This window comes from Sebastes umbrosus, chromosome 12, assembly GCF_015220745.1.
Source record: "Sebastes umbrosus isolate fSebUmb1 chromosome 12, fSebUmb1.pri, whole genome shotgun sequence".
Taxonomy (NCBI): Eukaryota; Metazoa; Chordata; class Actinopteri; order Perciformes; family Sebastidae; genus Sebastes; species Sebastes umbrosus.
In genome coordinates, this window is record NC_051280.1 from 7788644 (window position 1) to 7813269 (window position 24626).

General features: G+C 38.4%; 1 protein-coding gene across 5 annotated transcripts; it reads right to left on the minus strand.

The window, feature by feature from the left end:
- Positions 1–1156: 1156 nt before the first annotated feature.
- Positions 1157–24432, minus strand: LOC119498940 (glutamic acid-rich protein-like). 5 transcript variants are annotated; one of them, XM_037788058.1, is made up of 37 exons: positions 24242–24432; positions 23933–24114; positions 23760–23813; positions 21267–21338; positions 20883–20948; positions 20706–20774; positions 20024–20095; positions 19870–19941; positions 19710–19772; positions 18548–18616; positions 18385–18453; positions 17624–17695; positions 17475–17543; positions 17156–17227; positions 16996–17058; positions 16851–16910; positions 15523–15588; positions 15376–15429; positions 15185–15259; positions 14957–15004; positions 14668–14736; positions 14500–14553; positions 14314–14385; positions 12523–12576; positions 11827–11892; positions 11505–11582; positions 11337–11396; positions 10943–10987; positions 10321–10404; positions 8982–9032; positions 8662–8751; positions 8455–8505; positions 6038–6088; positions 5257–5334; positions 5093–5129; positions 4531–4582; positions 1157–3792 (listed from the first exon to the last, which is right to left on the minus strand). In XM_037788058.1, exons 2-37 carry the CDS (start codon positions 23933–23935, stop codon positions 2835–2837), a joined length of 3138 nt encoding a protein of 1045 aa, XP_037643986.1. In that variant the 5' UTR covers positions 23936–24114; positions 24242–24432; the 3' UTR covers positions 1157–2834. The 5 variants fall into 5 exon arrangements, with proteins under 5 accessions (XP_037643986.1, XP_037643985.1, XP_037643987.1 ...); XM_037788057.1 differs by lacking the exon at positions 24242–24432 and having other exon boundaries at positions 23933–24227; XM_037788059.1 differs by lacking the exons at positions 12523–12576; positions 24242–24432 and having other exon boundaries at positions 23933–24227.
- Between the last annotated feature and the right edge of the window lie 194 nt (positions 24433–24626).

Here is a 24626-nt window from a genome sequence, read left to right on the forward strand (position 1 = left end):
CCGATGTGCATTGTTAGCTGTGAGAACTTATATAAACAGGTGTGTGTCATGTCCAATCAACTGAATTGACCACAGGTGAACTCCGATCAAGGTGTAGAAACATCTTAAAGATGATCAAGAGAAATGGGACGCACCTGAGCTGAATTTCAAGTGCTGTAGGGTCTGAATACTTATGTCAATGTGATATTTCATTTTTTTCCTTTTATTAAATTTGCAAAAAAACATTTGAAAATTCTCTTTGTCATTGTCACAAAAAAAATCACCTCCTTTATAAGTGACACTTCAGTCCTTGAGCTTCATCTGGTAAAATGTGTATTGTATTATTATTATTACAGGGTTATAGATATTTTTATCTGATCACCTATCAATTAAACTCTCTGGTGTGCAATCATTTTGTAGTAACTGGTAACTTAAAACACTTCAATTTAAAGAGCAACTTAACACCAGCTGAAGATTTCGATTTTTTTCAGACCTCCAGTAGTTCATCTTCTCGCCCTGCTTCAGTGACGTAGAAGTGTACTCCAGGGTGTGGTCAGTATGCTGAGACATCACCGTTGGGTGTGGTTACGCCCTGCTGCAGTGATGTAGAAGTGTACTCCAGGGTGTGGTCAGTACGCTGTGACATCACCGTTGGGTGTGGTTACGCCCTGCTGCAGTGATGTAGAAGTGTACTCCAGGGTGTTATCAGTACGCTGTGACATCACCGTTGGGTGTGGTTACAAGTTTCACCAGGTGCGCTCCAAACCCTGACCAGCGCAGTGCAGGTTTGTACTGGTTGGGTGTGGTTTCCACTACATTTCTGTTTCATCGGAACACAAAACGGCACATGCTGCTCATGCCGACCTGGATCGACTGCTCTGTGTGGCAGCATAAATCCGACCCCAGTCTCACAACTGTGTTTATACAAGATCAAAGCAGTATGTAAATTCTTAATTATGCCAAAAATTCAGAGACATTTGCAGCTATCAGACTTCCATCTATGTTCATCATGGAAATGAAGAAAAGTAAACAGTGCTGAAGGACACTTTGACAAACAAGTTTATCTTGGTTATTAACTGAGCAAATACCAACTCAGTTTGTGCTCAGCAGTCGGAAAAAACGATGTGAAGTGTTTGCTTGGTTGCATGTAGACTTTACAAATCAACAGATTGACACACATTTTTCTCTGATCTTTAATAATTAATTTTCTACAATATATTGCACATAAAAAGGTAGTATCGAATGAACAACGCCACCCAGAAAAATAAATATTAAGTTCATTTAACTGACCTCAGAGCTGTTCATCATCAGAGCTTACAGTACAGACCGACTTTGAACCCCTGACTTTGAAATTACAGTACTCAAAATATTAATGCAACAATAAAAGGAACTGGCAAACAGATCCTTTCAGGAGAGGTTGGCACAGTCCTGGCTGCTTTTTACAGTCCTGTGTCATTCCATTCATCTATGGAGGGACTATTTTACACCTTAAAACATCTAATATGACAGAAGACATGATTAAAAACAATGACTGAACTTGTAGGAGTCTTGAAAGAAAAAAAGACCATCATATGTTTCACATTAGTTCTGCTCAGACAGATTTTCTATGTTTGTGTGTTTGTCTGAAGCCGGTTGCATCAGCTGTTCAAACTTAACTTGGTTAAGTGTTTACCGAGTGGAGATTTACACATCACTAAATTACAACAGGTTGCTCCACAATGACTATTTCTCACGTAGAGATTAGTTACTATTATAAAAAGAAGCCACAACATTACAAACTAGCTCATGCATTAACAAAGGATTGGCAGTTTACTTGACTATTTCACTTGCCTCCCTAAAACTGTTATTTTTAGAAGTTATGTTCCAGCTACAGGCATTTCCTATCAACCAATTTAGACATTACTAAAGTCTTTACTAGCTAAGACATTCCTTAAGTTTTAATAATGCCGATTTAATGAATCAACTAGCTAGTAGCTAAGAACTTATTCACGAACAGCTGGTGCAACCCCATCCTGTTTTTTTCTCACTCTCATTTGGTCATTTTTATTGGCTCTATGGTAAAAAAAACAATCCAAAACAAAGCTTATTGCTACTACATTCTTCAAAATGAGACCAATATCATCAAGACTTTGTAAAAAAAACTTAAAACATCCCACATCAGATCCAAAACCTCAAGCCGAGGATTAGAGGAAATGGTTTTGTTGCAGCCCTGACACCAAAAATAAGCAACATAGACATAGAAAAATACAGACTAATGCTACATTCCATCATAGTGTATTTCGAAGGCATTGTAAATAATAAAAGGCACTCGTCCCTAAAAGAGTATACACAGGCTCTACACCTGGTCGGTAAAAGAGTTTCAATATGAACTAACACACTTTGATGAAACTCTAAGCAAGTCTAGAAAATACTATTTCTTTAACTAATCTAAAACTATACTATCCAAATACATGATTTAGTTTATTAAATCTTTGAATCTCGTTTTATTGAAGACAACATGGCAGGTTTCACACGCTGGCACGACAGCCAGAGAAGCAGATGTGATCTATCTATCTTTATCTACCGCAAAGCCTCAGTTCCTCTCAGTAGTGTAAATGCAGTTTGGATTCAAGAAGTCAGGTCCCTAAAGGAAGTTTTTAGAAACTAGTGTATTTCATCAAGAGTGCCATAATAGGCCTGATTATAGCCTGTTTTAAGAAATTGGCACCAACCACCTAATAGATGCTAACAACGCAGCAGTGTGCTGGAGTTGTGAGGCGGTACATTCAACAGGAAACTGATTGCTTGAATCTTCCCCCCTGAAACCGTGATAATAAAGCACAGTTTAAGGCCTTTTCCAGTTTTTAAAGTTCCTCTCAAACATATTCTCGGTTCTCATAGTCCTTTTTAATGGCTTTTTTAATGCGGTCGATTTCATCTTCACTCGAACTGTCATATTTGTCCTCTTTCTCTTTCTTCTCACTGACTACAGTATCTGTATCGTTGGCTGTTGTGTCTTCTGGCGTGGTGGACTGCAGCTCCTCTCGTATCCCGTTGAGCTCCACCAGACCGTCGTGCAGCTGCGTAGCCACCTCCCTGATTTTGGCGGCGAACTCCGACTTGGCCCCTTTCTTGAGCTCTTTTGAGTCTTTGGCCACAAAGTAGATGTCCATACCTACGAAGAGTCCGGTGAGCACACCGGTGGCCATGCTGGCGATCTGGACAGCTCTGGCTGCTGTGCTGCCCGCCACGTTGGCAATCTGCACCACGCGCATGATCTCGTTGGCGTTGACGAGGATGGCTTTCCCTGCCATGGCGCCGTCCTCGTAGAACCTACTACTGATCACGGGGAAGTCACGGTTGTAGGCGTGTTCTTTCATCTTGATCAGGTCGAACTTCTTCAGGTTCTCGATACCCTGCTTGATGAATTTCAGGCACTTGTCGAGGTCGACCATCTTCTCCTGATAATCCTTCACAATCTTCTCCACCTTCTTGCGGTCCATCGAGTTGTTGACCTGGTTGGAGATGCCGGCGCCGGCCGATGTCAGACCGCCCGCCGTGGCGACACCCAATCCCACCGCCGTCACGATCAAGGAGATTCCCATGGTGACCGGGGCCAGAGCGAGGCCGGTGATGGTGCACACGCCCCCGATGGCGCTCGTGGAGCCGCCGGTGATTTGAGCGATCTTTGTGTTCTTGCTGAACTTGTCCAGGCCGTCCGCGAGGCTGTTGAGTTCGATGACGTGCATCCAGAGGCTCTCGGCACGCTCCGAGAACAGTTTGTTGAAGACACGGATGCCCTTCTGCACCTTATCTGCGGTCACAGCAAACGCCCTGAGACCAACAAGTTAAGAGTGATTACACAGAACAAGGTCACTGTATCTCTCACTTACCACTAGTGTAGCTAGCCATGCACACAGTAGTGGTTTTATATGCCCAAGTTTTGCTAAGTCCAGCTTCCTCTCCAATATAACGGAGGTGAATAAAAAATGTTCTGCCACGCAAAGCATTGATAAATTGCATTTAAGTAACACCAATGCATCTTTCTAGAAACATCGTTCTGATTACACAACTTGTTGTCAACAGTTTTCTTTGGATCGACTCTCTACTGAAGAAACTGTCCCTATGAAAACTGCTAGCAGCATGTCCTGTGAGTGATGGTGGTATTGTTTCTCTCTGAGTTTTTCAAATGTAATTTGTCAGTGTTTTGAGCAGCTCTAATGAAATTCTAATCTCAACTATATTAGGGTCCGTGGAAGCTATTTTAGATGTGGCTATCTCAAAACTATGGCACATGTAACTGTAGCTATCTGCATGGCTAAATACCACCAGAAATAAGAGAAAAATCATATGGCGAACAGACCCTTTAAGAGTGAAATATTATATTAACACTAGGGCTGTCAAAGTCATTGTTTCTGTTGTTAATTGATTTCCGATTGTGATACTTGACAAATCTCCCTTTAAGGTACATTTTGAACAGATAAAAATGTGTGATTAATTTGTGATTAATCGCGATGAACTGTTTTAATGGATTGACAGCCCTAATTAACAACCATTTGAGCCTTCACTTACTTGGCCTCTTCTTTTTCTGTCATGTCTTCGTCTTGAGGCGTGTCCTCCCAAGCTGAGGAAGTAAAAGTAAGAAAGAATTATATTAAGCTTTTCTCATAATGTTACATAAAAATAAAAGAACGTGGACACCAGCACATTTTATATATGGGCATTAAACTGCTGCTATAACTGCATCCACTCCTCTGGTTTCAGGCTTTCCACCAGATTTTGGAACCTGACAGCCGGGATTTGTTACCATTCAGCCACAAGAGTAATAAATAAACCCTTTTTTATGGCTGTGTGCACGGGGGCATTGTTATGGGTTTTTCCCCAAACTGTTGCCGCAACGTTGGACGAACACTATTGACTAAAATATCATTGTATGCTGCAGCATTAAGATTTCCTTTAACTGGAACTTAGGGGCCCAAACCATGAAAAACAGCACTCTAAAGTATGTAACCAGGGATATCCACATACTTTTGGTCATATGGTGCAAATGGTTGACGAACAAACTTAAAGTTGGGCCCTCCACTCTCAGAACAAATCCCAAAGAAAATCAAAACAGAGTGTAAAAACAACTTACATTCCACATTGATCCACCACTCCATAAGGTCCACATCCTGAAAGACACAAGATAAGATTTGTATGGGTTTGTAGGTTTATGGTTGTTATCCAACAGGTTAATAATGAGCCATCAGACTTTATGGAAATGTTACTATGGTGACATATTTTGCTTCAGAAACCAACCTGTCTGCCTTCAGGCTGTGCTGGGTCAATACGGAGCTCTTCCAGCTGGTCGAACAAGGTTCTATTTCCACCTTCGTTCTGAAACAACACAAATAATAAGGCTTAAAATTCATATTATCAATACCAAGATTTTTGTTTCCTGTGTAAAGACAAAAAGTCTGGGTCTACAGTGTAGCTGGAGTGTGTGAGTGAGACAGATAAAGAGACAGATAAACCAACAGAAGAAGAAGAATTCAAATCACATCACATATCCTCAGTTTCACTTTTTTTACGCTGGATAGGCTCAGATAAAAATCAGACAGACATGAGGAAGTGATGGTAAAAGGGATTCTGAATGTACTGCTGTTTTTTGCAGAAGTAAAAAAGTCCATTCTTCGACACGTTGAAAAAGGAAGCAGAGCAGAGAAACAGGTTTGGACACATTGCAACCTAATCTCATGTCTTCTTCCAGGCTAAGGACATGCGCAAACACTGTGTGGAGGTGTGGGGGTGGGTTTCACGTCGAGAGTGGACGGGAAGGAAAAAAACAAAACACATGTTGATTATAATAGTCTCTGTTGGGAGGTGAGCGGACACCCTAGAGACAAACATAAGGAAGAGGTTGCTTTCAGGGACGGGTCAGGTGACTGAAACAGACCTTTTGTAATCCTGAACCACAATGAGTAAGACTGCAACTCGTCAGTCTGGTGGACAAACACGCTGACACAGACTGGGTGGGAAAAACGGTTGTGTTCAATGGAAAGCTCAATGGAAAGAAAGAGAAGAAAGAGAAGAAACATACCTCTGTGTTGCCTGCAGCTCCGTCCTGTACGTTCCTCTTTGGAATTCTGCCCTGGAACCAAACAACACAAACACACAGTTAAATCATTTATATCATCAATATATCATGTTGCTTTTGGGCTGGCATTTACGACGGCCTATTGGAGTCATTGTTAGGTAAAAGATAATAGTATGGAGCTGGGGGAGAGGGATAATATTTAGTGAAAAAACTCGGAATTTTCCAAGATTAAAGTGGCAAATTTACAAGAAAAGAAACACAAATTTGCATGATTATAAAGAAATACAAATTTTCTCTGAATATTACCCCCCTCCACAGCCCCGTAATTATTATTATTTTTAACTACAATGGCCCCAATACGCCGTAAATAATGGTTCCCATACAGTCCAGACAGATACAAAACTCAGAGGCAGAGCTGTTGTTCTGTCACCTTTTTCACTTTACCTTTATATACTTTACAAACTGTTTTACAAATGGTTACACCTCTGTTCACATATTAATTCTCATCATGTATATACATACTACATCCTATTTATATTTAGTTTCCACATCTGAAATACTGTCTTCAACCAAAATACATTACTATTTCATATTATTTGCTTGGGCTTATTTTTAAGCCCTTTATTTTAACTGCACTATTTTATGCCTTAGATTGTCATTTTGCTTTTACTTTTACGTGTGTGATTTCCCCTTTTATATATATATATATATATATATATTTTATGAGAATTGTTGAAGGAACCTGAGACCAAAGATTTTCATTGTCAATTACTGCTTTGCTATAAATGACAAATAAAGAACCTTGAAAGACAGACATGTTATTTGAGTTAAAAAAGCAAAAAAAGGAACTCTAGTCAAAATATTAATGCCACAATAACTTATTTTTCTGGTCTTAGAATCAGCAAGGTAACTACCTCAATGATTTGCTCATAAAGGTGTAATTTTAGCTATACCAACTTAATAACTTTCCAAAATAACATGGTGAGAGTGCATATTTTCAGTGAACAGCCAGAGAGATAAGGAAAGGTGACTAACAAAAACTAGAATTACCGCCTCGTGGTTGTATGCTTCCGCCAACCAGTGAGGTTGCAGTTTACATCCATATCTGTCCAAAATGTCTTTTGTTTTGTTTTGTTTATCTTTTGTTTTGAGAGATGGTGTTCACCCCTCCTGTAGAGCTCAGAGATTTGGAAAATGTATAACAAGGAGCATTGAAGCTGTTCTGGGGGAAGAATTCTGTTTTCTACTCTTTCACAGGCTAAATTCCACCTTTAATGAACCGTTAATGAACTTAATAAGCACAGAATAGCAGCCACTGAATGCCTGAAATGGGTGGATGAGGTGTACAGCGCTTCATGAGAGTGACACGTGGTATGACGTAGGCTTGGATCAGTCTACTCAGATTCCAGTTTCTCCAGTTCAGTGACATGCAGAAACACATGGTCTCCATAGTGATACAGATCCTCTGTCTTGAAAAACCATGTGATTATTTTCTTTAGGATGTAGGGATGCGGAGGATGTGACTACAGTGTCGTCTTCTATAATGTGAACTGTTCAATGAGCTCAAAGTGCAGTTTTGCAGCAGCATTATCTTTGGATGGAATTGTAATTATGCGGTGTGTTTAAAGTAGGGCTGTTAATCGTTTAAAATATTTAATCGCGATTAATCGCAAATTAATCACACATTTTTTTATCTGTTCAAAATGTACCTTAAAGGGAGATTTGTCAAGTATTTAATACTCTTATCAACATGGGAGTGGACAAATAATCTTCTTTTACAATTGTGTGTATATATTTCTTCCTGGAAATCAATTAATAACACAAAACAATGACAAATATTGTCCAGAAACCCTCTCAGGTACTGCATTTAGCATAAAAAAATATGCTCAGATCATAACATGGCAAACTGCAGCCCAACAGGCAACAACAGCTGTCAGTGTGTCAGTGTGCTGATTTGACTATGACTTGCCCCAAACTGAATGTGATTATCATAAAGTGGGCATGTCTGTAAAGGGGAGACTCGTGGGTAACCATTGAACCCATTTTCATTCACATATCTTGAGGTCAGAGGTCAAGGGACCCCTTGAAATGCCAATTTTTCCTTGCCAAAATTTAGTGTAAGTTTGGAGTGTTATTTAACCTCCTTTGCGTCAAACTAGTATGACATTGTCGTTTTTTTCTAGTTTCATACGATGCCAGTATCTTCACTCTAGCTTTAAAACTGGGCCTGCTACAACCTAAAAATCGCAAGTTGCAACAATGCGTTAAATAAATTAGTTGCGTTAAAACGAATATGCATTAACACGTTATTATCGCCTTAACTTTGACAGCCCTAGTTAAAAGAGATTTTGGCTGTGTTGTTTAAACAAACAAATATTATCCACACGGGAGAAAACAAGTTTGTACATGTCATATATTACCTTGGTCCGAGGCATGAAAGGATTGTGTTTCTTAGGTTTCTTGACTTTGGTCTAAAAAGAAAAATCAGGATTGCAGTGTTACTCCAAGGAAGATTCAGGTCAGGTCAGTAAATGAACATTTGTTCCTGATGACTATCGTTGTAAAAATCAAACCAAGAACTGTTCAATCATTCAACAAGCATTTAGTTAAGAAATTAATTCACGTACCTCTGTTTTCTCCTTGCCCTCCTCATCTTGCTTTTCCTCTTTGGATGAAGAACCATCTTCTTCTTTCAGCCCTTCATCATCAGATTGAGCCTGAAGTAAACAGTGTGAACATAATAATGAAATAAAAAAAGTAACACAGGGTTGCATATGAACTTCTTCCTAATTTAACATACATTTTAAACATATTGTGGCCTTTGTCAAATCATTTTGAGGAGGTAATGAATTAAGTATAGGATACATAACCAATTGAGGTGCAAAGAAGATAAGAAGGTCTTCATGACTGAACTGACTCTATATGAAGAGCAAAATCAAGACAATACCTTGGCTCCAGCTTGTCGCATGAATGGATTATGGTGTTTTTTCACCTTGGTCTGTAAAATAAAAAAAGGCACAGTGAGGATATGTAAGGTGACATGAGGAGCAATAACCGGAAGAACGACATTTCATTACAGCCGTTGGTGATATGTGTGCTACAGTTCAAGAAAGATCCTTCAGCAAATACATCATGTGTCGGTTTCTTCCCTAAAATACACAAGGAACTACATATTTTGTTTACTGTACATCAAAAATAGGTGTAATCTAATCTCACTACTACTTACAAATTTCATTAATAACCCTTCAACAAGCAGTGCACAATTAAAGCCGACCAAATAAAAAAATAATTTGCTGAGAGGCGCGTACAAATTGGAGCAAGTTTATCTTTTTCCTATTGCTGTTGAAGTTTTGTTCACTTGGACTCGGCACTGATCTACTGTGCGCTTGAATCCCTTCTCCTCCAGTTCATCTTGAATGACTTTATAAACGTGACTATTTTTGTGGACTTTATTTAGCACATTCTGTATGTTCTCTTCAACCCAGATGTCAAGCAAACACTGACTTCTGCAGAAGTCTAAGGTCAGTCCTCTCCCACTCATGTTATCTTGTCATTTACCAGTGTCCATCTCTACAAATGCTCACACAGGCAGCCTGCATTTAGGTTCACTTGGAACCGTTTGTTTTGGTTCACACCAGAGTACGATTACTGCGTTCACATCTGCCCAAAAGAACGGCATTAGGGGTTTGATTAAAACGGACTAAATGTTGGCTTGTGAAAGTGCCCTTAGATACCAAATATATCAGACTTTTTGTCCATTTTGGAGAAATGTGTATAAAATAATGCAAAACAGCTCTCGATAATGGAATAATGAAGCCATGAAAACATGGGGTGTTTGGTTTGAAACATTATAGAGCTCCGATGAAGAGCTGGAATAATATGATACAGAATACATAACGACGTCAGAGAGAGAGAACAATCTGCAAAGCTTCTTAAGGGAAAACAAAAGTGGAAAACCGTATGTTAAGGGGTTAATCTGCCTCGTGACTAATCATAATCACAAGTTCTCGTTAATCTCACACTCACAATAGTCTGGTAGTGCCACATGTCATTTGCATGGCATGAAAGAAGTGATAAGGAGGAAGCAGGAACTAGAACAATTAGATCCTGGCACAAAACCTGCAGCAAATACTCTTTGTGTTTGTTTGCATGTGGGTTCAGTCTCAGTCAGTCACTCTCTCCTGTATACCAATCATTGTGTGTTTTCTGAGCTTAAAGATATATATATAAGACTAAGATTAATAATTAATACAGTCTGACCAACAACGATGAAGAGATAAACTTACGGTTTTGCTTTCTGGAGGGTTCCTCTCGTCTCCTTCTTTGGCTTCAGCAGATTCATCTTTGAGGCCTTCATCGTCTGATCGGCTCTGCAGCAAATTAAACTCATTACATCTTATATAAAATGTACAGGATGGTTCTACATGTGTGCACTGGTATTTGGTGTTGGAATGAGTGCCTGTGTTTTTGTGCGAGTTTGACTGATGAAGGCTTGTTAAAACAAATGGTGATATTATTGTATTCAAGCGGTTAACATCCAATGTTTTACACCAATATTCAGTCTAGAAATTGTTCAGTTTAACACCAGATGTCTCCTACTTCACTGAAAAGTCTATTTTAGGTGTTTGTGCACTGAAAGTTTTAAATTCCCTCATCATATTTGTGTATGTTGCATATGATTGGCTTCAAAACTAGCTGTAATGTCACAAGATCATGCTCATAGTAACACCTTTTAAACTCAGATTTAAGATGAGCTCAGAGAGTGGGAACAAATTAATTATCTGGTGCGCAAGATAATTAACTTTTGTCCCAAAAGATAATTAACTTGTGCTTTATTAATATTTAACAAACAGCAATACTGGTCCAAAATATCAGCAAACCAATAGATGGGTGTAACTCCTGTACTACCTGATGGCTGCTCTTCTGCTTTTGTCCCGCTGTTCTGTTCAGCTCCTGAAATCAAACCAGAGCAGTTTCCTTAACTACAGGGCAAATAAACCAGCATCAACACACACTGATGCACATCAGCTTCAAACGGACACAAACAGATATTATTCTCTAAACACCGAAGGCTTAAACTACCTCCTCTGACGGTCTGGCAGATCTGGAGATCATGTGACACCCTAGAGATACCTTTCCATGTATACAAAGCATGACATTTAAAAGCATAGTATGTAACCTTCATGCCTGCTATCTTGGATCATTTATCAAATGATGAAATAATGAACTGATTTAACTTGTGTTCTAACAGATATCGTCAGATATATTAACACGCATGTGGAAGCAGAAATATAAACTGTACCTGATTATCCTCAGTTCCTCTTGCTTTTACATTGTCGTATGTGACCGTCGCCTTCATCTCCTGTGGAGAAATCACAGCCTTAACAACACAATATAACAGACTGAGCAGAAGTCAGAATAGTCTCAGCTCGACCACAAATCACTGAGTTGTGTTCAACTGCTTGCAAACCTCTTTAGTTGGTCTGGGTGGGACCGTTGGAGTTTCACTTCTTTCCTTCCTCTCTCGCTGGATCATGTTGCCTTTGACCTGACAAGGACACACACACACGCACACAAAGTCACACAGTGTGGTGGAGCAGGAGGACAGGGAGGTTTGACTATGAGCAGGCAGGATTTAAAGGGAGGTAAGGGGATGAGGAGGATGTGGTGAGGTGAGGAGGAGCGTGAGGAGAGAGGGTATTTTTGACAGAAGTTGATCAGCTCTGTTTATGTGTGTGTGTGTGCGTGGATCGTCACTGATGACTCATGAGGGATGCAGAAAATAGACTGACCGGTTTCGACTTCTCTTCCCCTCCTTTCTGGTTCTCCTTGAGCGTCTCTGTGTCTTCTGTGTCTCTCTGAACAAACAACATTAAATATTAGCTATTAAACTGCATCAACTAACTAACTAACTAACTAACTAACTATCAGATTACTTGTGCAGTGATTAAAAGGACCATACCATTTTTTTTTTACAAGTTTAACTCTTAAACTACAAATCATGTACTGTATACTTTACATTTTTGCAGACCGTTTTCAAATGCCTGCTCTAGAGTTTTAGATTTTCACATGTATTTTTCCTACTATTTCAGGCAGCCAGTGGTTTCTATTAATTTCTGTATGGCATGAAAATCAAATGGCAGACTCTTGAAACTTGTTTTTGCCAAAACTGCAAAGAGTTACTGATTTTTATATTGCAAAAAAATAAACAGAAAACAAGGGTTGCCTGGAGCGGAAGAAAAAACACACCCTAAAATCAGTTAATAAAATGGTAAATTGGGATGTAAAGTATAAGTGATCTGTAGTAAATAAGTTATAACATGCAAAATCACGGGTATGGTCCTAAACCAAACCAAAACGTCACCACCATCACAATTATCATAGTCCCATTGCCACTGCAGTGACTTCCTGTCTCCTAAATCATCCTGATCATGACCATCTCACTCCACACCTCCACCATGACCAAACACCATCAACAGCATAGTTACTTTATGTGAAGACTGGAAAAAATTCAGTTTGGACATGGCTCCAGCCATGGCGCTCTGAGAGGGGGGACACATCAACATTTTAGATTTGGATCGGCTTTGTCAGCCACTACCGTAGCCACATTGGGTTCAAAGGTTAGACCGATATAATGGCCAATATTAGCTCACAGTATTGCAGATATATCAGTGTCTGTCTATATGTCAGCCGATAAGTAACAAGAAACTACGGTACAGAAATGACAAACTAAGATTGAGGTAATTTAGAAACATGACAGTTTGTCCACCAGAGAGAACTGACACATTGATTTTTCAACTGCGAAATGTCCCAATCAGTATGTATGTGTCTTAGTCATCATTAAAGACACAAATGCATCAATATAGTATCAGCCTCAAAAATCCAGTATCGGTGATGCTTTAGTTCAGAGCAGAATTGACCCTTCGCTAAGTCACGCCCCTAAAACGCAGACTGGCCAATCATAGCGTAGCATCGGCCAGCTCTGACCAGGGTCCGACAACTATCTGGCTCTGCTCATGGGTGTGCTCCATAGACTCTCATGCAATCGTTTCAGATCTTCTCCATTTTCAGGCTGGTTTTGTGGATTTCAAGCTAGTCATGGTTACATGTTGTGCCCGGGGGCATGTGTAATAGTGATACTTGTTACCCGGAGAGGCTGTAAGGAGATATACGTTTCTACGTAAAAGCCTGTGGAGCTAAAATTAGCAGAGTACGTAAGCACATTATTAGCCAGCGTTAGCACTATGCTATGCAAGCAAGATATACTGAATGTATACACATGCTGCTTTTGTTTTTATATTGATTTTAAGAGTGAATAAAGACCTGCCCGGTTTTACAGGAATAGCGTTGTTCATTAATTTCATTGTCTTCTGTCTCGATCGCCAGGTGATGTGGTACTTTTACTCTGTGATCTGTAGGCTTTAGCTTCTATCTTTATCTTTTCAACCTGTTTTCGCTGCTGAATCAGTTTGACATCCTGATATATCCTTCATGCATATTGTAGATCCTTCTCTCTGAAATCGCGTTTTTCCAAAGATTAGATCATGTTTTTGAAGAGAGTGCAGTTACTGACAGTGTGAGCTCCATGATAGCTCTGACAGCTTGACAAAGTAGCAGCAGGGGGCGAGGCTTAGATAAGGGTCAAATGGAATTTTTTTTTAATAAAACGGCATTATTAGCTTTCTCTGTTGAAAACAAGGGGCATAGATGGATGATCAGAGGCTAACGGCTAACTGAGCCACTTGTTTTCGATCAGTAACACTATGACTACTGAAAAGCCATTTTAAGGATACTGACCATGCATGCACTATAAATATGTCATCACACTGTAAGAAACTAGTCAGATTTCCATGTTTTCTGGTTTCAATACTGATAATATTAATTGGGTTTTATCAGTTTGAAAGTTTTGCCTGGCCTGGGGCACCCTGGATGCCTAGAGGTTGTTGTTGGAGCTGGTTCGGGTCTGGGTGGGGATCTTTGTTGTACAAAGGACATTTTTCTGAAGGTATGACATTCTCAACAAGACCAGGCAAGTTAAGATGGACTGCAGACAAAACAGACAAGCAGGACAAAGTGCTTCACAACGCTACACACACAGAAGTGGATGTAGAGCAAGACACTAGACCCCCGACTGCATCAGAGGACTGTGGTGTGTAACTAAATCAAATGTAGAAGTTTTTCTATCCCTCAATGAGGTAAGTGTCTAAAATGATCCAGTTAAATGTCAAAAAGTTCCGCCAAACTGCTAAAATAACAGGAACAAGTAAATGTCAAAGCACCTGTTTGTTGCCTGATGACTTCTCACTGCTCGCAGGTGGATCCTCGTCATCTGAGCTTGACTGCTTCTCATGCTGCGGAGAGAAAACAGAAATCATTACTCTATGAAAAACACGCATGAGGCAGAAGAGTTCTCTTTTAATACATCCATTTATTCTTGAGCACTATCAAAAGATTACAATCCTTACTTTGTTTGCAGATCGAAAAGGGTTCAACTTTTCCATCGCTCCGGCAAATTTACTCTGAATATGAAACAAAAAACAAACATAAAATAAAGACAACATACAGATATTAAACTTAAGATTGAAACCATCAGACAAAAACTTTAAAAATCAATATTCAAAAACCTTACAAACCTGTTTGTGATTGGGCTGGCCTTCTGCATTGTCCAATATCTCCTCACTGTCGGAGTCGGAGTCCTTCTCCTGCAGATGGAGCCAATATTTGTCGTAAAATATAAACAACAGTAGCACTACTAGTAGTATAACCAGCTTTACATCATATGTGGATTACTTCATATTTTAAAAATATATATATTTTTATGTTTTAAGGCATGAGATACTATTTAGTTTCAGGGAAGTGTGATGGGAAAGATGAAGTGCTGACATGCAGCAAATGTCAAGAGTACAGTACGCCACCTCTTACCTGTTTGTCACTGTAGAACGTGCTCTTCATCATCGCACTAAAACCATTCTGAAATAAGACAAAGACACCTTGAAAAAACTGATTATAGCCCTAACCTTCACCTTAACGTCACAGCAGATCTTACTCCTAAACATTCAGATACAAAATATCATTTCTTTGAGCCTATTACTAATATTAGAAAGCTGCCATGATGTCTTTTTTAAAGCAACAGAGACGAGATCCAGTTACCTGCTTGGCTTTGGGCTTCTCTGCAGTAGAGGTATTCTCATTTGAGTCTCCTGACTGTTCAGTCTTTTCCTTATCCTGTTACAACACACATCACCAGCATGTCATTAATCTCAAAACATGGCCACCACTTTAATTGTCCTGGCTGGTAGAGTAATTTATCTGATGCAGGATGAAGTGAGAGATAAAATTACCTGAGATGAGGAGGTGAAAGGAGTCTTTTGGTTCTTCTTCGCTGCCACTCCAGCCTGACAGACAAAGCAGTTAATGTTACAAACTGATTTTATCTACTGTGTATTCTGTTAGTGTTGATATTGTGCAGGTACAGGTCCAGCTCTCACCTTTGAAGACTTCTCTATGGGTGTGTCACTGATGGCGGAGAGTTCAATATCCACAGACAAATCATCCTATAAGCAGAAGGATACAGCATACAGTCAGAATGTAACAAAAACATTCACTCAAGAAATATCCACAATTTAAAAAAAACAACTGCAGGGACTGGAACAAAACAGACTGCAGGTTACCATTAGTGAGCAAGTTCAGAAATGGAAGGGGAAAAGATGCCTCTGAAAGAAGATATTTCCAAGTAAGTCTGACCTTTTTTCCCCCGAAGGTAACTGAAAGTGGTGGTAAGTCTGTGACCGAAACATTGAGCAGTTTTTATAAGGTACAGTGTGTAGGATTTGGCAACATCTAGCGGTGTGGTTGCAGATTGCAACCAACTGAGTACCCCTCCGTTCACTCCTCGCATTCAGAGACTGCGGTAACGTGAGCTGCCGAGCGCAAAACCATCGATATCATAATAACACTACTTTAGAAGCAATGGAAGTCAAATGGCGGCTGGCGGTACCACGGTTTTACACTCTGCGGATCACATTACAGCAGTTTAACAAGCATGTCGGAGAACTACGGTGACCTTCAGGTAACGTAAAAACACGAAAGGCTCTCTCCAGAGTCAGTGTTTTGTTTGTCCCTTCTGGGCTACTGTAGAAACATGGCAGAGCAACATGAGCGGACTGTCAAGAGGACCCACTCTCTATGTAGATATGAAGGGCTCATTCTGAGCTAACGAAAACACAACGATTCTTAGTTTCAGGTGATTATACACTAATGAAAACATAGTTATGAATATTATTTTACATTTCTGCACATAGATCCCCCAAAATGTTATACTGTTCCTTTAACTAGAAAACAACTTAGCCAGGTGGGAACATGTTGGCACCGAACAGCCAACAGGCAAGAAAAAATAAAATGGACTAAGCTACTGCATCAACAAAATCTATATGAAAGCAAATATTAAAGCCACCATGTATAGAATTGTTATGTGATTATTTTTCAAGTTTTTGTTTGCAGAAAAATTAGACAATGCTGGTGAAAACTGGTGCAGTCAACATGTTGCTTTCAGCCCTTTATTCTTAGTGTCCCCAGGTCGGATCCATGTCTTTTTTGATACTACCAATGGGGTGCCAAAGTCTGAAATTTTAAAATTTTCTCCTTAGTGGCTTTAAAAACTAAACCACAGACCAAAATTCCCCTGAAACCATCCCTTCAAAATAAATTGAAAATGTATTCATTTATTTACCCATCCCTATTATTAACTATCCCTCAAACAGAGTACTTCACTTTCTGGATTTAAAAAGCCTGTCGGTGACAAACTTGACCGTCTTACCTGAGACTGAGTTCTGGCACCTTTTTTTCTGAACACACCACTAAAGAGTCCTCCTTTCTCCTGAGGAAAAGAACATAAAGCCAACATTTAATGTTACTACACTTACTGTTATGTTTTATAGTGGCTGGCTTTAACAAAAACTCACCTTAGTGTCCTCAGCAAGATTGTCGTTGCTGCCTGAGAGCTCGCTGGGTTCAGACCAAACATCCTGAAGGTGAGAAACGAATGTCAACCAATCAATATGAATCCTGTCCTAATAATTTAATGGTGAGATGAATAAGCTGCAGCAATATTCCACATCTCACCTGAGATTTTGTCCTCGCTCCAGAAGGTTTTGGCGATTTTTTAAACATCCCACTGAACACCCCTCCTGTCTCCTGGAGAAAAAAGCCACATCAAAATGTGTTTTGCGAAATTTTGCCCACAATGAAGAAATTTAGAAAAGTATTCTTCTGGTTTTAGATGTCAGATTGATAGGCACAGACTTCACACAGCAGCCTGCAATTTCTTCCAAATACTGATGCATGCAGGTGTACCTCGCCCATCCCAACACACACAAAAACAGAGACACACATTTCTCAAATTCTTTGTTTATAGAAGGTGTTTGTATTTCACAAACTTCACCTTAGTGTTGCTATTCACAGAAAGATTGTCTTTGCTGCCTGAGAGCTCGCTGGCTGCAGATAAATCCTCCTGAAGGCAAGAAACAATGATTATTATCATCATCATCTCCTAATAATGTAACACAGGTAAAAGTGAGGTGCAACACTCACCTGAGATTGTGTCCTCGCTCCAGAAAGCTTCGGTGACTTTTTAAACATCCCACTGAACACCCCTCCTGTCTCCTGGAGAAAAAGTCACATGAAAATTGTCTGTAAAATGTTGCCCATAATGGAGGAATTTCGTTGGTTTCAGATGTCAGATGGCTAGGCGCTGACTTCAAACAGCAGCCTGTATTCTCTTCTAAATGCTGATGCATGCAGGTTTACCACGCCTGTCCCAACACACACAAAAACAACAACAGAAACACACATTTCCCAAACTCTCCATCCACTGAGCTGAGCTCTATACAAACAGCATTAAAATACAGTCACATTGTCCCACAGTTCAATGAAACTGCCGCGCACTCAGCCCTGAAAAAAGGATCTGGTGTCACATTTCTGATGTGGTTCATAAATAAATATAGAATAATGACTCTTCTATTTCAAAGCACAGGGCATCAGTGTTTCTACTGGTTGATTATGCAAATCTACAGGCCAAAGTTGAACAAAAGTGAGTCCAACAGGGCCATCTGGAAAATGCCCCGAAACAGGAAACACATGCTTGAATCAGACATGCAAACTTTAGATAAAGTGAAAGAGCAATGGAGTGAATATGTGCAGGATAGAGGTGTGATATGACTGCAGCTTTAGCAACAGCAGGTTAGAATTAAACCAAAGAAGAAATAGGAAGTTAGTATGAGCAACAGCAGCAACCGACACAGCCGATAAATATCAAGAGACGAGGAGAGACTTTGTACTTTCACAAACCTCACCTTAGTGTTGCTATTCACAGAAAGATTGTCGGTGCTGCCTGAGAGCTCGCTGGCTGCAGACAAATCCTCCTGAAGGCAAGAAACAACGGTTGTTATCATCATCATCATCTCCTAATAATGTAACACAGGTAAAAGTGAGAAAAATGAGATGCACAACACTCACCTGAGATTGTGTCCTCGCTCCAAAAGCCTTCGGTTTTTTAAACATCCCACTGAACACGCCTCCCGTCTCCTGGAGAAAACAAGTCACATAGTAATTACTTATACATGTTTAAATAAAATAAAACCAATTGTTATGTATACAGCTGTCAGATGGACAGGCAGGGATTTAGTGCTTCACACATTGGCCAGCAGTTCTTCCAAATGGCTGATGCATGCAGGTTCAAGCTCGCGCTTCCAAACACCCACAACAACAAAAACACACCCTTCTCAAACATCATCCACTGAGGCAAAGTCTACACATCTACTGTAGGTTTAAATGACATCACCAACATACTGTATGTCACTAGTTAACACTATGGAAGTAAAATCTACTGCTTTCCACATCATTAGTGTTTAATACATTGAAGCTTTGGAACGGATATTGAGAAATATTTATATGATTTTGGTTACAGAAAACAGTTTACTGACAAAGACATTGGTGCTTACTTTGACTGTAATCCTTCCATTCAAAAGGATATGACCAATTTAATTATATTTTCTGGCAAATTTCACATACATGAATCAAATTCAAGACTCAATACTTTATTGCCATTTCATCACAGTTATTAGGAATTTTGTTTTTTTGAGCTCACACAAAACAAAAACTACTAAAAACCTCACATTGCATAGTCACCACACTGCGACATAAAACAAGTAATAAAAAAGTAAGTATGTATAAATAGATAAATAAGCCATCATTCCCATTGGGATATTTTAAAAATATTCCCCAATTTAGGGGGGGAATAAAAAATATTTTATTTCATATTTATTATTATTTTATATATTAATTGAGTCTAAAAAAACAGGTAAATCATACTGCAAAACATCACATTAATACATTTTATTCAATTTATTTCTTCATGTTTATATTCTTTATATTTTATTACTACTATCACATTTTTATTTTAGATTTTTTTTAAATATTTTAAGTGTTATTTTGGTTATACTGTATCTATTGTATGATTCTGAGTCTTATTTTGGTATGTAATTGTCCTATCGTTTGTTCAAGCTGTGATCTCTGATTGATGTACGCTGCTTTTGTTAATAATGGACTTTGTGTTTTGTTTCTATTTGTTTCCAGTTGTTTGTGTTTTTTTTTTTAAGTATTTAAAAAATAGACTCACCTTGGTTGTGGTGTTCTCAGAGAGAGTGTCGTTACTGGCTGTGAACTCGTTGTCCAAAAGATCCTGAAACACACAAGATCATCTGTCAGCCTCTTACTGAAGTAACACAACAGAGACATTTAGCTGATGAGGAATCGCTGTGTGTAAGATCGTGTTTCACCTGCGAAGGCCTCCGGACATGTCCTGGTTTAGGAGATCGTTTCAGTATCCCACCAAACACACCTGATTTTTCCTGAAAAGAAAAGTAGCGAGAAAGGTTTAGTTTCAAAGAACATGAGAAACCTAAAATATGACACAGCAGAAAGTAAACTCACCTTTGATGACTTGTTGTCTGTTAAGCTGTCACTACTGACAGACAGTTCAGGATTTTGTGCTGAGAGGGAGTCCTGTAGAAGTAAACAAAACTCACTCATTTTTGTTGGCAGGTGCAACACACTCAGGTATTCAGGCCAGAATTTTTAGAGAATTACAAAACTAATGTTATACCAGAAACACAATGCAAGAACGCAGGTAAACAAATAATACATGCAGATAAATTTATTTAAAAAAACGTTCCACTAGAATTTTATTTTTTGTTCGTCAAAAATAAAGGTAACCTGAAACACATTTTTCTTTTTACGTGATCTCAAGTAACCTCTGGCTGCACATGTGGCACTTACATAGGGCAATGTTAAACAACAATTACTTTTATCATTGATTCATCTGTTGATTACTTTTTCAACTCTTAAAATTGCTTATCCGACCAACAGTCCCAAACACAAAGATATTCAATACAAAGTGATATAAAACAGAAAATCAGCAAAACCTCCCACTTAAAAACCAGTTTGATAAATGGCTTAAACGATAATTCAATAAGCAAAATTGTTGTCGACTAATCTTTTGTTGATAATCTAATAATCAACAAATAATTTCAGTTCTAGTTAAACATCAGTTAAATCTATAAAAAATAATCAACACGATCTACAATACAGTTAGTTCAAGAAGGCCACTACAAACCTGTTGTTGTCCCTCTTTGGCAGTTTTGGTTGTCTTCTTAAACATTCCTTTAAATACGCCTCCTTTCTCCTGAAATATTAATAAATAAGTCAGTTTGCATGCTAAAAAAAATTATATTTCCTCATTTTACATTGGTTAGTAATGATCAGAGAACTGAAATAAGGTCTTGAGCATCACCTTGGTGCTGTTGTCAGTCAGACTATCACTGCTCTTCGAAAGTTCACTGCTGATCGATAAACTGTCCTGTAAAGTCAACATAGAGCCTATGTGAGTAGAAGCAGAATCAAATAGTGTAAACCCATAATTATAATAATAGTTATTACAGGCATTATAGGTTATATTCTAAGTTTCATATCTATATTATAGATGTTTATCTTACAAAATAGCAGTTCTTGTAATTTTATTGCTGTACACGTCACCAAATATTCAACATCAGTGATTCATATTTAGTAATGAGCTTTTCATGACAAGCAAGATTTTATCAATGTATTAGCTTATCACATACATTTGATGTTAAGTTCTATATTTAAATTGAAATAAAGAGAGTTAAAACAGCATCACCTGTGCTTGGAGAAGTGGTTCGGCAGTCTTGGAGGGTTTTTTGAACATCCCACCGAATAACGCTGCTTTTTGCTGAATGAGGTGTAAAAAAAAAAGAAGAGAAAATTATACTTGAAAAAATTAATTTATGCATCTGAAACATACTAAAGGATGAAAACACAACACAAGACTAATCTCTTCTGTGGTTTCAGTCAGTATGAGTGAGTAACAGAAGATAAACATTCACTGTCATGATCTGTGAGTCAGCAGCATAAATCTGTCTCTCTGAAACTGGAAAAAGATGCTGCCAACGATCGACAATTCACTGATGAAAGGATGCATTTACTTGCTCAGAGTATTATGAGACGAACTAACACATTGTTGGTTTTAGTCTTTTTCATGGGGTTTGTTGATAATAGGAAAAAATATAGAATAACATCAGCCTCTGTAATTATGGAAACTTGACCTACATTATTCCTGTTTAGTGCTGTGGTTAATCATATTAACTACTTCATAGCAAACCTGGAGTGGGGGGATAACGGGGATCCACATTCTTGTGAAGCAACCTAGTAGGTTAATCCAGCCATGATAATAGGACTACTGTTTCAACAATGTGTACTCATATTAAAAGCTGAAAGTCAGCATTTAACCCTCATAGTCATTGTTTAATGTCAAGTCTATTGTGCTGGAGTATAGAGCCAGCATAACAGAAAGTAGGTCAGTGTGAAGAAGTAGTCAAATCCTTTACTTAAGTAAAAGTGGCGATATAACAGTAAAAAATCTAACTCAAGTAAAAGTACATGAGTAGTAGCATCAAATTATACTTAAAGTATCAAAAGTATATATATATTTATATATATATATATATATATAAATAGATTTGTATTTTATTTTATTGTTTTTAATTTTCTTTTCTTTTTTTATTTGTGTATATTCTTTTGACTTATTTATCTATTTTTTGTACATAATATGTTTTTCCTGTATCTATACTGGTTTATTTTGTATTAATATTAAGTTTGTTATTTTTCTTTGTACCGAGAATGTTATTATTGGGGACGTTTGTGAATGTTTGTTCTGTTGTTTCAAAATTAACAAAAAAACAATAAATATAATATTGAAAAAAAAAAAGTGTCAAAAGTAAAAGTACTCATTATGTAGAATAGATCATTTCAGAATAATGTATATAATATTATTGGATTATAAATAGTGATGCATTCAAATAAGCATCACTAATGTTGCAGCTGGTAAAGTGGAGCTAATTTCAATTACTTTACATACTGCCATATAGCTTTATCTATAAAAAAATCTATTAGTTGATTTGCATTTGGTATTAATGATCTGAATCTGCAAAGTAACTACTAATTAATGTTGTTAAAAAATGTAGTAGGGTTAAAAAGTAGCCAACAATTTTACATTTCTGATCTTCTGCTATGTTATGAACCATCCAGACCTCTCAGGTCATCTGGATCAGGTCTGCTTAGTGTCCCCCAGAGTCAGAACTAAACATGCAGAAGCAGCGTTCAGTTTTTATGCACCAAATATCTGGAACAAGCTCCCAGAAAACTGCAGGACCAACTCCAACTCTGAGTTCTTTTAAATCAATGCTTAAAACGTTCCTGTTTGCTGCTGCTGCCTTTTATTAAACCAGATAATGATCTGATACTGCACTAGAGCTTTTACTCTTGTGTGTTATATTCTATTTCAGCTTCTATCCTAGCTTTTACTTTTAGCTTGTTTTTATTTTCTAATCTTTAATGTTTTTATAACTGTTTTAATTATGTCTCAATGTTCTTTTAAGATAAGATAAGATAAGATAGAACTTTATTAATCCCGAAGGAAGTTCTTGTGCCAGAGATTGCTCAAAAATGCAACAAAATTACAACAAGTTCAAGTGTATAAAATAAAAAAAGTACTATTTCTAGCACCAGTGCCTAATGGAATAACAATTAAGTAAGATACATTTAGTAAAATGAGTAAATAAGATAAGATAAGTAAAATAAAAAAGGTAAAGTAAGCTAACAAACAGAACAATAAGTAATATTGCACTTTGTCTCAATGTTCTTGAATGTTTATGTAAAGCACTTTGAATTGCCCTGTTGCTGAAATGTGCTCTACAAATAAATCTGCCTCGCCTTGGCCTTGTCTTACAATGTTGGCTCCCAAAATGTAGTTGCTTATAAGTATAAAGTAACATAAAATGGAGATACTCATGTAAAGTACAGTATCACAAACGTGTACTTAAGTACAGTATACAGTACTTGAGTAAATGTGTTTGGTTGCATCTCATTACTGCTGTAGTGTCCAGCCTGCTCTGTTTGTATGTTGACAGTTTCAGTCCCACACACTGAGGTCATCATGTCGGTTAACTCCACTAGCGTTAGCTCCAACATGGAGTTAACTGACTTCAGCAAAGAGAAAACAATAAAACAACTCTGAAAACCCTGAAAACACAAACGTTAGCCAGCTTAACTTTGACATTGAACACACAGACAGACAGTATGTGAGGTGACTCACCGCTACGCCTCCTCCATCACAATCCAGGTCCAGATCCATGTCGTCGTATCGATCCTGTCAAACAGCACAAAGTTACATTTACGACATTTTCAACCACTAACGTTAACGAGGATGAGCGACAGAAAGACGAAGGTTGGTCGTTATTTAACAGACTAGTTTAACAGTTTACTCACCATATCACTGCTGTATACTGCTACACCACGGTCTGCCCTAGTTCAGTGCTGGTTATTCCGCTGGTTAGTCGATGTTGAATTGATTTGTCTTGATGTTTCGGTCGTCAGTGAGAGTTTCTGTCCGTCCCCGTGTTGTTGATACTCTCGGCTGTTCTTCTCTGAGGAGTTCAGGATCCTCCCTCCTCTGGGAAGATAATAACAGGCTGGAGATCAGAGACTTCCCACAGATCCTTGTGACTTGTGAAGGTTTTTTGTTTATAACACGGACATGATTGAAAACCGGTGGATCCAGTTTTTCTTTTCTCTTACCTGTGCTGTCGTCCTAGAGAGGGCGTGTCTGTCTCACCTGGGAGTTTGACATCAGCCTGATGCTGCTTTCAGGTGCTGCTCGGAAACTCCTACTTTCTACTTCCCTCAAGGCTATTAAACATCACTAATAGTGATGGGAATTCAGGCTCTTTTTAGTGAGTCGGATCATTTGGCTCAGCTCACCAAGAAGAGCCGGCTCTTTCGGCTCCCAAACGGCTCTTCATTGAACCACGTCTGCCTTTTATAATTCAGCCAAATTTAGCGCTGTTTTGACCTATGATTAGTATGTGTGCTCATATATCACTTAAATTATTCAATATAATTACACTAAACCTTATAATTTCCAGAATACCATAATTTAACATGCTGCTTCGTTGCCGACTGT